The sequence below is a fragment of the Apaloderma vittatum genome, unplaced genomic scaffold, assembly GCF_000703405.1.
Source record: "Apaloderma vittatum isolate BGI_N311 unplaced genomic scaffold, ASM70340v1 scaffold1914, whole genome shotgun sequence".
Lineage (NCBI taxonomy): Eukaryota > Metazoa > Chordata > Aves > Trogoniformes > Trogonidae > Apaloderma > Apaloderma vittatum.
Window position 1 is genome coordinate 9632 of NW_009713015.1, and position 17017 is coordinate 26648.

Below are 17017 nucleotides of genomic sequence, written 5' to 3' on the forward strand. Positions count from 1 at the left end.
AAATAATCTGAAAAAAACCCTGTATAAAAGTAGTTTATCAGCAAAATTACCGTGGGGTTTGTTTTCACTGAGAAAGTAGATTTGTTTAATCACCTGCCAGAGTTTTATGCAAATCCTACAACCCGAAGCACAAGTATTTCTTACTGGTAGATGTTTGCCTTGGAAGCTCGGTGCTTCTCAACTGCTGGTGATGAACTGATTGATTAGAATCGGTCGGTGATGTTCAGCGATTGTCCAGTGTTGAAATGTTTCCTTTTTGATTAGAAGATAGTTTAAGACCAAATGCAGGGGTTTTATAAGGCAAACCGGGGAAACTTGTTTCAGATGGAGGCCCGGACCAAAGAACAGGGGTGCTTGTGAGAGAGGAGGGTGTGGATACATCTGCTCTGATGTGCTCTCTCCTTTGGGGAGCACCGAGTCAGGCACGCAGGAGTTAAAGAGTAAGTGCAAACAGAAGAGATCTGTACATCCTGCCTGAGTGCTTTCCGCAGGGGGAAGATGCTTTCTGGCACTGCGGCAGCAGGAGGAGAAGCAAACAACTCATGCTCAGTGCCCACCTGGAACCGTGACAGTAATGTTTTAATCTTTTGAAGTGCCCAAGTTTCTATGGATAGGTAGAAATTCGCCTGTAAAAAGGTTTGATTCTGCTGGGGATATGTTATCCCTTTAATTAAATAGCTGACTTAGGCTTGACGATTAATTGGAGTGATGTATGATTTTTTTTTTTTAGAAACCCATGACTAATTTTTTCTTGCCGTTCTTGCTGTCTTATTGTTCTTGCCTACCCTCCTCCAAAGTTGCTGCTGCGTGCCAGCCGTGTCCTCCAGGCACTGGTGCAGACCAGTGTTCACTCTTGCTTAGGCTTTTACCCGTTCCAGATAAAGCAATTGTTTTCAGCTATTTTCCATGTTGTCTTTAGAAATTTTCCATTTCATCAGAGTTCTCCAGTTCTTTTTTTTGTTTGTTTCAAAAGACTCTGGGATTTTTTTACAAAAAAAATAATAAAAAAAAAGACCAAACGCTCCCGCAAAAACCTCACCAGCAGCGCAACAAACCCCCTCACTGTGTGTTAATACAAAGTGTTACCTTCATCTAGTACCACATTTCCTACTTGATTAAAGTAAGTGCCAAGTTAAAAAAATCCTTCCTGCAGCAGTCCCTGTGCCTGTAATGTGCTGGCAAACTCAGGTGATAATTCTGTTCAATTACGATAGGCAAGATTCAAAATCAATGTGACTGGAGCCATCTCTATAAAAATCAGTCGAATGGCAGCTGCAAAGAACTCAGTTTGTCCCTTGTCCTATTCTCCCTGACTGTAAAAACCTGAAGCTCGAGCCTTTCTGTAACATTACAACAAACTGTGATGTGGACAATCCTGTATGTTTTTTCCACTTAGGAAGCTTTAGCCTTTTAATGGGAAATTGGTGTCCATGGGTGAACTTAGGCATGGATGAGTGGGGAACAATGTGTTGTTTGTTAGAACAAACTTTTTTTGAAGGGAGTGGGCTTAAAAGGAAGGAAATGCGGTTTAGATTTAAGTTTCTTTGACAATTTCTTCCTCTTCTTTTTCCTCATCCCTCTCCCCAAAACACAAAACAAAAAGCCAAATGACTAGAAGTCCCCAAACCGATGTTTCACCGTGCAAATCATTAAAATGCTCAGTGTAATCTGAAAAGCCAGAGAGAAAAATTGTCAGTTTAAAAATCATTGTTTGCTTACTCTTCCCTCTCTGGGGAAGCATGTGGCTTTTGTCTCAGGTTTTCTGGTTCATATGTTTGGCAGGGTTTTACCTAGTCTGTGTCACGGGTGTTTCTGTAAAGTAACGTAAGCTTCAGTTTATCCGCGTGCTTAAATGTTTTGCCGAAGGAGATCTTTGTCTTCTCTGATCCCTGGGTTGATCATTCACAGGGTCACTCTGGAAGGAAGGACCCTAAGGGGGGGTGTAGGTGTGGGTGAAGGTACTGGGGGGAACTTAAGGCAGGAAGACAATTTAATTTTTAATTGGCTAGCTCTGGAGCGGACAGTTGGCTGGAAATCTCTTTCTCTCCCTTTCGTTAGAGACCCTCTGTCAGACAGCTGCTCCTCGAGCAGTCCCCTCTGCTGCCGGGCTGCCAGTGCCTGATGCTGGCTGGCATGGCTGATCCTGGACCAGAAGGACACGCGTCCCAGGTCGGCGAACTCTGCTGCGAATGTGGTCAGGTCCACCTCTTGCTGGACAATCACCTCTACAACTTCCAGGATGAAGTAGACGATGAACTCATCTGCCATATCTGCCTTCAGCCGCTCCTCCAACCCATGGACACCCCCTGCGGACACACGTACTGTTTCAAGTGCCTCGAGAACTTCATGCAGGAGTATAACTTTTGTCCGATGGATCGGCAGAAGCTCTCTTTCCAGCAGTGCCACAAGTCCAGCCTTCTGGTGCGAAACCTGTTGGATAAGCTGATTGTCTTCTGCCCTTTCAAGGCTGAGTGTCAGCAGACGATGCAGCGGTGTGAACTGGAGGCTCATCTGCAGAACAGGTGCAGTCCCTTTACATTCTGTTACTGCCTCATGCCTTCTGCCCCGTGTGTTTCTGACCAGAGAGATCCGTTCTCACACCAGTTCTTAAACTGGGGCGAGATGGGACACCGGAGATGACGGAGGGTGAGGCCAGAGAGGTGCGTGGGTGAAGACAGCGTAATTGTACGTGTGTTGGGGAGGCGAAGGGTGAGGTGCTTGCTCGCTGGCATGCCAGTTGTCCACAGACACAAAGCCTACGGTACAGAAATGCGTATGGCCTGATCTGGGACAGCCGACTCCAAAAATTAACGCAGACGTGCTTATTCTTGTTTCACTTGCACAGAGAACATAGGCAGGCACAAAGTCAACACCTTGGAAGCAAGGGTTGTGCCGTGTTGCCAGTTTAATTGGTTCAATTAAGATGTGCAATGCATAAGTCTTTGATCCAAATAATGTAAGTCCCTCCAAGCTGCACATTATGGAGCTGCTGAATCACCTACTTATAATTTCATTATCTTCTCTCATTCTTTTGCCGAGAAAGAGAAGCAAATGAAAAATATATATTTTTTTTTTTCATGCCCCCCCCGCCCTTGTGCAGAGCAAGGGAGACTTTTTCTTCTTGTGCTTGTCAGCAGAGATGGGTTTTGGTGCTTTGACTGCTGGTTGAGCTGGTGGCAGGTAGAATATTGTAGCTTTAAAAGAAGTGCAGGTGACAAAGAGCTTTTACCCTGGTGCTTGAAGAACGCCTGTTCCTACCTAGTTAATGATTGCAGGGAAGGGAGCTAAGTGCAAGCCCCACTGCAGGCGTTGGCAGTGTCTGTCTTGTCCGTGGGCAACGAGAAACACGAGCGGCTGGTTTCCCTTCAGCCGTAGCTTTTTGTGGCATCGACATGTTTTAAAAACAGGTCAGCCAGTGTGGGTACCTGTGCAGTTCTGGCCCAGGACGTATCCTTGTGGCTCTTGCTTGACCTTGGTAGCCACAACTGATGCCTCTGTGCCTCATTCCCCTGATCTGCGAAAGTTTATAATCGCCTTTTTCTTGAGCTAACTCTTTGTGCTGCTTAGCTGTTACCACACAGGGCTGGATGCTGGAGATGGGGCTGCCCAGCAGCGGGGGCCATGGCCCGTACCAGGGCTGGGCCTTCCTCTCTGCTCGGTAAATTTGCCCTGGTGTCAGTAAACTTCTGTCACTTATTAATCCCTTTGGCACAAGAGTTCAGCACAGAAGAGGGAGGCGCCCTTAAATGTTTACGCTACAGACCTGTCTGGAAACTGTATCATTCCTGTCCACATTTCATAGTTCTCTGTCCTCCTTCCGTCAGGAGAGTGAGTTCTAAAAACTGAGGCTATTTCACCTGGGCTGTGAGCATAGTTAGACTGAAAAATTTAAAAAAAAAAAAAAAGAGGAAAAAAATACACTGAGATTTGGATGTTCCTGGTTTTTAGTTTTAAGCAAGATTAACCGATAGCAGGAGACTCAAGGAAATGAGAAGCATCTAGCAACCGCTTTTTCATGGAGGATTTCTCTGCCCTTTGAAAAATGAATTTGTTTCTCAACATCTTAGGAGAGACATGCGCACAAGTGGATCTCTCAGCTTCTCTAAGTTTCAGGGTCATCTCCCTGCTTGGAGAATAAATGACTAGGAATAAACCAGAGGAAATAATGCTGGGATGAGACTTGTTTAGCCAGAATGTAAATAATAGAGTTTAATTTGAAAAGTGACTCTGGTAAACACCCGATACTACTCATGTCTCTGAAAGTGATGCTTTTGCATTCATCACCCTCCTCACCTGCCACCTTTTTCATAAGTACTCATGATAAAGAGCTTCTATTTCCTCCCTCATTTCTGCTGAGATAGGCCAGCTGTGGTGTGGCTGCAGAGAGAGCGCATTTTGCTGAATGCAGAATTACTTCTGGAACCTTAGTGTGGGGAGCAGTCAGTGGGATTATAAACTCTAAATTGCTCCCATTCAAGCAGAGCCATCCCCTGCGTGGAGGGGAGGTGGAGTGCTCGCTGAGGGCCAGGTCTCGTTCAGCAAAAGAAAATAAAAAAGCAAGCTTGGCTTGCTGCTCTTGCACGTTACTGGTTTATTAAAACAAAGCCTAATTCAAGGCTGAGCTTGAAACTCGAGCCACTTCCTTTGCATGAAGACACAGTTCGTCATCTCTAAAAGGCCAGAGCTAAGTATTTGCTTGTATTTAACAAGTATTGTTTTCTTCACTGAGTGCTTGCCAGGTAAATATTTAGCCAGGGAGACTCCCATTCGTATGACATTCTCATTTTTTTTAAACAACTATTTGCTTAATAATTTGGAAAGTAATAAAATAACAAGCCTGCTCTTAAGCTGATACTAGTATAAGCAGAAGCTGAAGGTCAAATGAGAATAAATTTTCGCATCTGTGATACAAGCTTTGCAGCTGATGAGATCTCGAGCATGTTTCTTCACACACCTTTGTCAGTCAGAGCTCCCGTGTGCTGAGCTGACCATGCAGCCACTTACGGTCACTGACAATCGCTCTCTCTAGGTGTCCTGGTTTCAAGAAATACAAATCTGAACTGCAGCGGAAGAAGAATCCCATTTCCAAAGGGAAGGAAGACCCTCCTCCCAAGGCGGAGACAAACACGCCCAAGGATCCAGAGGTTCCGAGCGGAGGACCGTCGCTTGTGGCAGAAAGCTCTGCAGCTGCTGTGGTATCGCTCGGCACTGCAGAGCCTGGACTGGTTAATCCAGCTTTTGAGGAGACTGAAGAAGGTGAGAGTTTGATACAGAAGTGTAATTACTTTTTGTAACATAAAAACGAGGTCATTATCTCGGCCAATCCAATTTGCCAAGTGTCCCAAACGTTCTCTGCTATCCTCAGTGCCACTCAGCCATTAGTAGTCACAGGAGTAATCTCTTTTCTCAGCTTGTCCTTGAGCAGAAGGAAGATGCATTCCCATGCGTCGGGTGTGGCAAAATCTGTTCACGAGCACAAAACTCTGCGTGCAACACAATTCAGAGTATCTCCGTTAGAGTGCAGTGGATATCTGCAGTGTTCTTTGCACAAACCAAGGCAGTCCCTGTCAGTGGGAACACGCAGCACTTAAAGCACTGGCAGAAGCCAAATTATTAGTAATTAGGAAATGTTCCAGCTTCTTCTTGATCTTGTTAAGAAAGTTAAATATACAGTTGGTTTCCTGGAGCGGTCAGTACCTCCTTGATAGCGTGCAGCAAGTGTGTTTTATATAGCATAACTTAGTTTTTGGATTAATAACCCTTGCAGACAAAAGTAACCATCTCCAGCTTGGCTCAACCCCTGTTGGAAGGCAGCGGCGTGGAAATCTCTGTGCCCTGTTTCAAAGTCAGTCTCTGTCTCCACGTGGGCAGGCACTGGAGCTGGCAGCTGCAGTGCCTGTGCCAGAGTTAACAGACGGGTCAGTTTATGTCTCTGTTGGCTTTTTCCCCAAGTACACTCGGGGCAGGTTTTGCATCTCTCGTGTGACTACGGCTCCCCCCGCCAGGCAGGGCGCTTGGCTTCATTAGAGAGCGTGGGGCCGGCCTAAAACGCTGCAGCGCTGGTAGGTTTAATGCGACTCGCTAACAACAACTTTCATCTTCAAAGTGTCTGAGAAGCATTGCTTAGTCTTCAGTGTGCTGTGAAACAGGTAAACACGACTCCTGGTTTACAGGGTAGGGGAGGATGGGAAAAGGGGAGGGAAGGAAATTAGAGGAAGGAAGTTGCATTGAGCTGCCTGTGGTAAAGTCACTGCAACAGCTAATTACAGCTTGGCAGTCCCCTTTTCTAATGGGCATCGTGGAATTTGGCGTTTGTTTTGTGTGCGCTTGTAGTAGGCAAGCTGTGACAGCAGAAAAAGAAATCCCTAAATAGTAAGGGAAACATACTGAATGCCCTTTCATTCTTTTTTTCTTGAGTTTTATTAAAGCAGTTTAGGTTTGCCATAAGCTAGGAGAAGACGAGAGATATTCTGGAGAAAATGTAAAGAAACAGGGGCTTTTAAAGTTTTTAACCTGACCTATTCTTCCCTCCCCTGACAGCTGCCTTCCCTCCAGACGCTACTCTGGACACTACCTGCTGGTGTTACAGATCTCATGGTGCTGCGCGAAGGAAAATTCTAATAATGGGCTGTTTTTTCTCTCCAATTTCCACACTCAGACCTTCCTCAGAGAACCAGTCTCGTGGCTGAAACAACCACCATTGAAATTCACCGAGAAGACCCAGAGGAAGAGCTGGGGATGAGGATAGTCGGGGGTAAAGACACCCCCCTAGGAAACATTGTGGTTCAGGAAGTCTTGCGGGATTCTGTCGTTGCTGCCGATGGAAGAATAGCACCCGGGGACCACATTCTTGAGGTATGCAAAAAAAAACCCCAAACAAAACCCCACAAACCCTCGTAGTCCCATTGCTTCACTTAAGATGAGGGCTGGGGAAGGGGACCTGCCTTGAAAAACTGTCACATCTCTACACAGGGGGTTCTAAAGCCCTGCTCAGACTTGGGTGTCAGTAGCCTTGTGCATCTGCTGGGGCTGAGAAGCAGACTTCCGAGGTTCCTTCCATACTTACCTCGCGTATTTGACAGAAATCTTTTTAATTTATCCAAAAAAAAGGTTCTAAATTTCAAAAAGCTGTCTGATACACTTCACCCAGTTAGCACCGCTTCTCCCCAAACAACTCTGTTCTAATCCGGAAGTCTCCTAATTGCTGGCCGGGCTGTGTTGCTCAAGCTGCATATTCTCAATGGGCAGGTCCAAAGTTTAAGACCTTATGACGGGATGTAAGCGTCAGATCTGGAACGTGAGTAAGAGCGAGCACCAGCCTCACGCTGTGCCAACCCTCGGCCAGAGTGAGCTTCCCAATTCCTCACGCCGCGTGGCAGTGGGCTAAGCGAGGCGGCAGAGACTTGTGTGCGGCAGCGAAGCCCGCGTGTGGTGACAGCTGTTGGCACCTCCTGGCTGCGGCTGCCCAATCGTTTGACGAACCATAAAGACTTAATTATCCTGTTGGACCACGGACTTCAGTAAGGACTGACAGCCCCACACCCGCAAGCGGCTGATACAATCTCCGAATTGGTTTCTGAGATAGACCAACAGAGTAATTTCTGATTTATTCAGTTACCTGTATGTCACGGTCGTGGCTGGGCTGTAAAGAGGGCAGGTCCCTGCACTCAGTAGCCCTATTAACATCCTAAAAGACTGCGTAGTCTTATGTGACAACAGACAAAACACAAAGTACCTTCTAGGAGCTACCTTGGTAAAAGCATGATGGAACTGATGATTCCAGAAACTTGTAGACTGCGGACCACTCTTCAGTTTATAAGTGAGGGCACTCTCCAGTTTGAGTCTTCTCCAAGTGTGTACGGAACGCTGGAAGTTAAGGGAAAACAATTCTGCATTGCCATGGGATGGACATAACAATTTAATATTTTGCAGCTGCAGATTTGTTAGCTGTGAGTTGTCCTGTCTTGTCCCTGTCCTCGGCTATTCACCATCAACTATGGTCTAATTTAATCTGCTTTCTTCAGCGTTCTCTTTTAGAAATCTCTGCTCTCTAATGTGCATCAGAAGCAGCTGCCTCAGCCACAGGGAGTTGTACATCCTGTCTCCAACTTTGTGATGTTCCGTGCTGTGGACAGCGCCTAAATTATGCGGGTTCTGATTAGTGACTCCGGTTTGTTTGTCTTTCTAGGTGAATGGCGTCAACATCAGCAGCGTGACTCACTGCCAGGCTGTCTCCTTCCTGCGCCACCCAGGTCCTGTTCTCCACCTCATGGTCCTGCAGGAGAAGGGATTTTCCAATAAGACCTCACAGCAGGATTCCACTTCTGCTACAAACCGGGAAGTGATCCATGTTACCTTGGTGAAGAGAGACCGATCCGAACCCCTGGGAATCAAATTGATCAGGAAGACGGATGAGGCCGGGATTTTTATTCTAGATCTCTTAGAGGGAGGTTTGGCAGCCAAAAATGGAAAGCTGAGTCGGAATGACAGAGTCCTCTCCATAAATGGCCAGGATTTGAGGCAAGGAACACCTGAGGCTGCTGCGCAGATAATCCAGGTAATTTAGGACGCGACAAGGTTGCACGGCTGATGATTCGGCAGCTGTCTGCACTGATGGCAGGGCTCCTGTTCTGACCCACGGGCTGACACAACACACGAGGGCAAACCGAATTCTCCGAGACCTCTTTGAGAAAGTAACTTCCTTAGAGATGTGTGGCAAGCACCGCTTCCAACTGCAGATAAACACGGAGAGCGGGAATCCATCGTGAGTCATCTCGGACAAGTCTGACGCGAGGCAGTTGCTCGCGGAGCTGCAGTTCAGCTCAGGCAATCGGGTCTCCTTTACGGAGAGGTGCTGGGAGCCTTCCTTGCAGAATGAATACCCGTGTGCGCTGTGCAGACACGTGCAGCAGAGACGAGGAGAGGTTAGGACAGCCTCTCGTGCTTCAAACACGCAAACCGAGGGTGTTTGTTGGGAGCTGTGGTAGGCTGGCAGCAGATAACAGAATCCTTTTGATGGATTAAATAATCTCTAAGGTCCCTTCCAGCCTAGGCCATTCCAGGATTTGAAGACTTCTTTCCAAGTTTTACCTGTATTTGGGAAGGGAGTCTAGAACATGAGGCTCTTGAGGCTAAAACAGTCTGAAGTACTAAATGGGCAGAAGCCAGTGGTCATTCCCCGTGCAACAGGAATGTGCTCCTGTAGCAGCATGCCAGGTGTTGCTGTGAAAGGAGTGGGCAAGAAATCTTGGTTGAGGAGTAAAGATTGCGATGTGTGCCGCAGGTATCACGTAGATCAGTTGAAAGTCTTTATCTCCCGAGGCAATGACTTCCAGTTTCTGTTTTTACCTAAAGATCCTGACACAATACAGCTCTTCACATACTGTTTATATCCTGGGAAGGATCTGAGGTCAGCAGTGAGGGAGAGCCAGTCCTCTTCCTGGTAATCAGCAGAGGAGCATGCTGCCATGGGAGAAGAGAAAGGGCAGAGTTCCAGTACTGAGAATATTAATTTTTTTTATGCTATATACGTGATTACATTCTGTGGCCTCTTAGACTTTTGTTTGCATCCCACAAGTGCTGCTTTGTTTCAGCTGTAACGTGCAAACATAACTCCCCTATGGGGAACTCTTTCTTCATCCCAGTGAAATCAGCCACTGAGGTCTCGGAACTGGCTTCATTAGGTTTGGGGATTGAATTCTTTTTGAAGTGACGCTTGTGTAAAACTGTGACAGTCTTCCAAACATTGCCTGTTCTTCCGAGGGCAAATTCAAATCCTTAGTTAAATGTAATTTCAGCTGCAAATCACGTGCAGAAGAGTCCTGCCACCTGTACTGAAAAGTACCGCTCCCAGCTCTCTGTATTTATATACAGATACAGATATGCACAGCCAGAGCTCGGCACTCCTGGCTGAAGGGGAGGGCAAAGCCCCATCCTGATGTTTACAACATAATTTATGAAGAAATGCACGCGTGCCAACTTGTCTGGAAAATCAAATCACTCCATCCGAAGTGACTTTGGAGGCAAGAGGCTTTTAAACGGGATTTCAGAAACTCTCCTGTACTAGTTTAAAAAGAAAAAAAACCCAAACAGTTGATGACTTGATACCCACAGCCAGGGAATTTGCTGCTGCCAGGGTGCTGGGGCACCAGGGGAGCAGGATCCCACAGCGAGAAGTGAGAGCGGCAACCGAAGTTCTCTCATCCTTTGCAGGAAATGCCCCAAGCAAGGACACTCGCCTTACCCCAACACAGTCCTTCACAATGAGGTTTTGTCAAAGTATCTGAAAGAACAAACCAACTTAGAAGAGCAGTAACAATAGCGACTGCTTTCCCTGTAGTTCTGCCAAGGGCAGACCTCCAGGTGTTTTAAGTGTTTAACTGGCAGCAGCCTTTGACAAAAGGTCAAGTCGTCAGGTACTCTCAGGAAAAAAAAGGTGGGAGATGTGGAACAACAGATGTGGCACATAAGCGGGGAGGAAAAGCTTTAACAGGTTTCTTTTAAAATAAAAGAAAAAGCGTCCAGTGCGTGGTCATCCATCGGGTGGACCAGTCAGCACCGTCTCATAACACAACACGCTATTGTGGTTATTTGCACTGAAGTGAGGGAATTAATCATCCCTTTCTCTTGTCTGGCATTTGCTGCAGAGGGAGGCCTGAGCAAAGCCTGCCTCTGCTCCCGCTCCCTCTGACTTACCATTCTCTAATTCCTTTTTTCTTTTCACCAGGGGAGTTTGCGGCTTTTCACAAAAACCCATCGCATCGCCGCGTTTCAAACCCCTTGTAGAAACCGATGCCAACCTGAGAAGAATGACAGGGGCCTTCCCTAATTCCCAGTCGATTTTATCTGCATGCTCTTTTCTTTTTCCTGGCAGACCACCGAATCCAGAGTGAACTTCGTCATCTTGAGGCAGTCTGGCGTCCAGCTCTCGGACGCGGTAGAAGACAGCAGCACATCCAACAGCAGCAGCAGCAGCAGCAGCAATGGAGGAAGCCCAGTGCACCATCGGAGACGACTAGACCAGAATCACTACAGACGAAAATCGAACTACCAGAAGGTAACCTTTATAGATAAAGGCTAAAGCGCCGTTGTTCTTGGTCTGGCAGATCTATTGCTTTCGCTCTGTGAAGGTGATTTCTCATACACGAGTGATCAGGAGTTCTGCTCTTTTTTGAGCTATTGAGAAGCAGCAGGTTTGTGGCTTTTTGGAACTGGAGAACTGTAAGTTTGTCATTTACCAGGAAACCTTTTTTAGGGAAAATCACATCAAAATTTCTTCAAATGTCTCCAGTGTTGATGCAGAACAAGCGTTTAATCCTTTCTTGTCTGGAAAGGGCAACGGGAAATTCACTGTCCCTGAGACCCTTGGGACTTGCTTCTCATCGTCCATGAAGGCTGACACGTTGAGGGTGTTGCACAGCGACACCGAGTTACGCTTCGGGTTTGGAGCGAGAGGGTTTTCTGGTACGGAAATGGAAACTACACAAACTGCACCGCAGGGCTCCTGCGACTTCATGCCACTGGCGTATTGTAAAAACAGCGCGAGCGAGCGGAGAACCGCCGGTCTGTTGTACTGAGAGATGTGCCCTGTGTTTAGAACATTAATTTGAGTGAGAACTTGCTGCAACTGCTTGGCCTTCTGTGTTTCAATGTCTCTGGAGTTCAGTAAGTAGGTGTCATAAATGGCTGGAGTCTGGCTCCTTCATTGAAATCTTAGAATATAATTTACACATTGTTACTACACCGTGTGCCCTAACGTGTGCTTTCACTGCAAGCCGGACATTTAGCGATAGTCAGGAGGCTGACTGCTTGGTGAGTGGCCTTGAAATGAGCTCACAGCCTGTTCCTCAGTGCAAAACTGTTCTCCTCAGAGTAAGCGGCTCTCTACGGCGAATAAATGTGAGATAAATGACAGTTGCAGTGATACGATTTTTTAAAATACAGTAATTCTACCCAGAGTAAGTACACGAGAAGCTCATTTTGCCATCCAGCAGCATCGCTGAAACGTTCTGGGTTAAAGATACAAGACGTTCTGTTATTGTCTTCCAGCTCTGGGCTTCTCGTGTTAATTGCATTAATGAAACTGCTTTTTGTACCGTCGTTCCTTTGCAGGATTTACCTCAGGGATACGTAAGTCATGAAAAGACGGTTGCGATAAAAAAGGAACCAAAGGAATCTTTAGGAATAACAATCGGAGGTGGAAGAGATAACAAAAACAAGCTCCCGATCTATGTAACGAGCGTGCAGCCCATCGGGTGCCTCTTCAGGGATGGCAGAATCAAGCGAGGTAAGGACCCTTTATCTCTTCGGCACCCTTGGGGCTTCTTTTTTTTCAGTGGAAGTTGGACTTGGACAGAAAAGTGAGGCTGCAAACAGGATTCCACATGAGCCCCTGAGGCAGGAACGGGCTTCACAGCAAAAGGTCTGTAATAATCTTCTCTTATTTAATCACCAGGAGATGTACTTCTGAGCATAAATGGCATTGATTTGACTCATCTCAACTACTACGAGGCTGTCTCAGCACTGAAATCTAACGCAGCTTCTCACTCGGTCATCCTGAAAGCCTTGGAAATCGTTACCTTGAACTCGCCCGAGCCATCTCTGGACATCAAGGAGCAGGGATTCGGCTGGTCTCCCCTCTGGATCACATGGCTGGGATTGCCCAGGTACGTTTGCTCGGTGCCTGTGTAGAGATCTGTTCAGAGCTGACTTGCACTCAAACACCAGAAGTTAATTGCTTTGTTGGTTGACGTGGAAGCGTCAGCGGTGTTCTCACATGGCTCCAAGGCAATGGAAAGCCGGATCTGTCGACGCGATCACAGTATAATAAACGTGCAAGAAACTGTCACTGCTTTCCATGGTGTGACCCATTGTTCCCTGACTTCTGTTAAACAGCGACTGTATTTCAGAAGTTCCTGAAAACCCTTTTTTCTAAAAGAACTACTAGAAAATGAGAAGTAGAGGCACTGAGCTGACGTATAGCCAATGCTACAGAAAAGATACTTCCTGCTAAAATATTGTTAACTAAAATGACTCCGTGGCTCTTTCTGAATCACACAATGGAAGCCAGCAGCCACCTGATGATCTCAGTTAGGGGCAGGCATTCTTTCAGTCTAGTTCTTTTTGGTGGTCGTAATTGTGTCACGTTTAGCATGAAGCAGAGATGATTCTGAACAGCTGAGTTTTCCTGCTGCAAAGCTTTGGACCATAGACTTAGAACAGGTTTTAGCATGGTGTGGTAAGTTCCAGATGATAAAATCAGGGCTTTGAAAGCTCGAATTTCTATCTCCTTCCTGGAGAGACCAATGTCAGGTTTGCTCCCTTGCCCAATTTCATCAAAATACAGTCAGTGGTGCAAGGCAGCGTCTGCTGTCGTTGCACCTGACCAGAGGAGGATCGTGCTGGAGCCGCACGTGGAACAGTAAAGCCAAGCCCTTCTGTGGGAAGCCCAGGTTATTTACAGCCTTGTTTCCCGAGGCACCTGAAAGAAGAAATATTAACAAAGCCTCTGTTACGTTACCCGTGCGTTGCTTAGCAGCCCGTAAATGCTAAACAAAACAGCCCAAGGACGGCACCTTTTGTGTCTCGAGCGACTGGAACTTGGCCTGTGCTCAGCACCGGTTCCCTCCGCTCTCCTGGGGAAGGAGCCTGTCCGTTCTGGAACTAGCCCTGAGCCGCACCTGGGTAGCCCAAACGCGAGAGCAAACCTGCAGACGCTGCCTGGCATTCGTTCCTCCCGGGCACTCCCGCGGTGAAGCGGAGCGAGGCAAATCCTGGCTGTACTTTCTCCCGCCTTCCTTTTCCAATTTATTTGGGCGTTTGGTGGCTCGCAGCCTCACCGCACTTTATGCTACAGGGACTGGAGTCTCTCTTCACTCATTGTCTTCGTTTCAGAAGTACACTGGCATTACCGGCCATTTAAGACATTGCTTGAAATTCTTTTTGCTGCTCTAGGCTAACGTTTCAGTTTGGCTCAGCAACGGGCAGCTGAAACGCGGATCTCTGTTGCCCTCACCCCCTCTTCTTTCAGTTCACAGGTCTTGAATCCTAAAGTTACCGGAAAGACCAAGTTCACAGATTGATTTCTCCTTTCTCTGTAAAACCTTCGACTCTTGAAAGCTGTAGCTGTGTTTATGGATAATTTTCAGGGGGTACAAAAGCTGTTTTCCCCCTGCCTTCTTCCATGAGCTTTGCCTGAAGCCAGTCTCCATGAAGCCTGAGCTCTTCCTGCCCCAACGGTGCGGTGCTCCCCGCTGCGGCGCCTCCGCAACCTCGGCAAGGGCTGCGGAACTGCAGACTCAGCAGAACAAAACTTGCACCTTTACTTTCTGTAAAGTCTAAAATCCTTTTCCCACGGTCATTTTTCCACTACAGTAAACTAACGTTGCTCTTCCTAAAAACCAACCTTTTCATATGGGAAACTGATTTCTAGCAAACAGCCTTTTCCAGCTCTTGGAGAATGTGTCTGATTTATTTATGCTCTGCCAACGCAGTGCTTACCGCTCTTGCTCCCTGGGCTGTTTATTAGCGCTTGCTGCCACATGTTGCTCAGAGCTGTGTTTTTACACTTGTGTGGTACCAGCAGAAGAAAACCATGGAGACATCAGGAAGCTGGAGCTGGGTCTTCCCGTGTTTACATGTTAAAAAACCCTCCCACAAAACTGAATTACAGTTTGAAAATAGACAATTGGATCTTTCTCCTAGAGAGAAGTTAACCGAGAAGGCTTTTGAAATCTGAAACTCGTCTGTGAGCTGCTCAAGCAAAGCCCTCAAGGCAAAAAGCATTTATTAGGAAAAATTTAGCTGCTGGAACGTCTCTGTGGGCTGATCAGTGGTGGTTTCACACAGAGGAGCTCCGGCAGCGCCTCTGCCAGAATGTAACCCGACCGCGAGCCAGAGCACCCGAGCTGCTCCCCTGTGCTCCTGCCACACCTTTCCCGACACCTCGCGAAGGCTCTGAGGCGGCTTTGTGCTGGTACCAAGTGCTGGCAGTGCCGAGACACTGGGTCCACCAAGGCAGCCCCAGCCCCTCAGTGGCTGGTGTTCAAAAACCTCTCCCTCTGAGGAGTCCGATGGCTTAACTGCGCCCAGCAGGGCCTGCAGGAAAGACCTTTCGCGTTCCGGTTTGGTAGTGAGCACAAGAACGGCTGCCGTGCCTCCTGGGTTGGCTTCCCGTCAGCGAGCCGTAGCTGCTGAACGCCTCCGTTGTGCCGAGCCTGTAGCATCCAGATGGAATAATGAAAAAACCCCTCTCGATTCTCGTTAATTGCATGGGTGTAACTGCTGGTCAGGATTAATCTGGTTTTGTCACTAGTACCGTGCATGCTCATTAGTAGAATTCATTAAGTTATTCGTGAGTCTTTCAGGTCACAAACCCCTTTAGAGAATGGTAATTTTCTGTTGACTCTTCAACTAGCACTGACGATGCCGAGAAAATTCTACAGAACTGGCAGCTTCAGCTTTGAGAATTATCCCTGTCACATGCCCTGCAAAGGGGTTGCCTCAAGTTCTTAAAAACCAGAAAATAAACATGAGGCTGTTACGTAGCCGTGCTTCCCACAAGAGAAAACACAAAGTTCTAGACAGGCCCCTTTCCTTCCAACACACTCGTAAGCTGCTTTGGACTGTTTCTGTTGTCACAGCTACCTTCACTGCTGTCAGGACATTGTCCTCAGCAAAGGGAACCTGGAGAGCTGGGGCTTCAGCATCGTTGGAGGCTTCGAGGAAAGCAAAGGGAACCAGCCCTTCTTCATCAAAACCATCGTGCCCGGGACTCCCGCCTTCCGCGACAGGAAACTCAAGTACGTACGAGCCGCCTGCCGGGTCTTTTACCCTTTTAACCAGCTGAGCTAAATGTTAACGACTCCTAATTCTTTAGCGCTCATTTGTGCAGTTAATGCTGTTACCTAAGTTGTAACAAACTAAGTCGTACATTAACAAGTGGTTTGGTTTCTCTATAAAGGTGCAACTGAAAGGAACTACCAGTTACATTTTAAAAGGCTGTAAAGGTTTTAATTGAGTAATTACGTAGAAGTAGAAAAGGGATGTTTGAAATAAAACGTGTTGATTCCAGAGTATGGAATCTCCTGGGTTAGGAGCAGTATCCCCACGGGAGCTCTCCTTGACTCAGAAGTGAAAAAGTTGCCGCCACAAGGAGTTGACAATCTTGGCTCGGGGTGGGCTCGATGGACCTTAAGCGTCCTAGAGTACAATGCTAACATTAATTAGTGGTACCAATAATTAAGTCCTGACAAGTACCTTTCCTGCCTTCCGATTAGGTGCGGAGATGAAATAGTGGCGGTAAACGGAGTGCCAGCGATAGGAATGAGCAACTCGGAACTCATCCCGATGCTGAAGGAGCAAAGGAACAAGGTGACGCTCACCGTGGTGTCCTGGCCGGGAAGCCTCGTGTGAAGGCTGGCACGAACAGCCCCCGTGCCAGGGACGGGCTGGCCGCTGGCCGCCACACCAAACTGCACCCGGGACAGATGAACCAAGGGCCTGCTGGACTGATCCGCAGCGTACTGCCGGGGCAGACTTTTAGCTTCCTTCCTCAAGAAAACATTTCCCTACTGTGCTGAGGTTATCAACAACACTCGGTTGTTGGATGCTAAGTAACGGTTAAGCCGAACGGTGGTTGTAGCTCCCTGGGCTCATTAAAGCTCTTTAGGATTGGTGTAGCAGAGAAAGCTTTTTCCGAGTGTTTCTCTACAAAAATTGCCTTTGAGGCACTTCCTCAAAGAGGCTAAACCAGGCACGCCTGCCCCGTTTTCCCCAACAGTTCTGCTCCCCGACTGCCCCTCTTGGACACTGAGGCACTTTGCATGTGCTTTTAAAAGCCACTAATGAAGCTGTAAGGTTGGGGACCCAAGTAAGCAGCTCCTATAGCCCTCCCTCCTGAGATTACTGAAACCTAACGAGTGTGTTTCTATGTTAAATAATTGTAACTCCCACAGCGGAGAGCTGGAGAGCTGCTGGGGTAGCAGGATGGAGCTGTGGTGACCGCTATGAAGGTCCC

The 17017-nt window shown here is 47.4% G+C and overlaps 1 protein-coding gene across 1 annotated transcript; it reads left to right on the forward strand.

Annotated features, from left to right (window-relative positions):
• Positions 1–2133: 2133 nt before the first annotated feature.
• Positions 2134–16413, forward strand: LOC104273001 (ligand of Numb protein X 2-like). The gene is made up of 9 exons (XM_009868172.1): positions 2134–2522; positions 5030–5256; positions 6659–6855; positions 8189–8557; positions 10874–11056; positions 12112–12286; positions 12455–12665; positions 15642–15800; positions 16278–16413. Exons 1-9 carry the CDS (start codon positions 2134–2136, stop codon positions 16411–16413), a joined length of 2046 nt encoding a protein of 681 aa, XP_009866474.1.
• The last annotated feature ends 604 nt before the right edge of the window (positions 16414–17017 follow it).

Coding starts and splice junctions, on each gene's coding strand:
- LOC104273001 (XM_009868172.1), top strand. CDS start 2,134: ATGGCTGATCCTGGACCAGAAGGACACGCGTCCCAGGTCGGCGAACTC. Junction 6,856..8,188: donor CCGGGGACCACATTCTTGAG/GTATGCAAAAAA, acceptor TTGTCTTTCTAG/GTGAATGGCGTCAACATCAG. Junction 8,558..10,873: donor CTGCTGCGCAGATAATCCAG/GTAATTTAGGAC, acceptor TTTTCCTGGCAG/ACCACCGAATCCAGAGTGAA.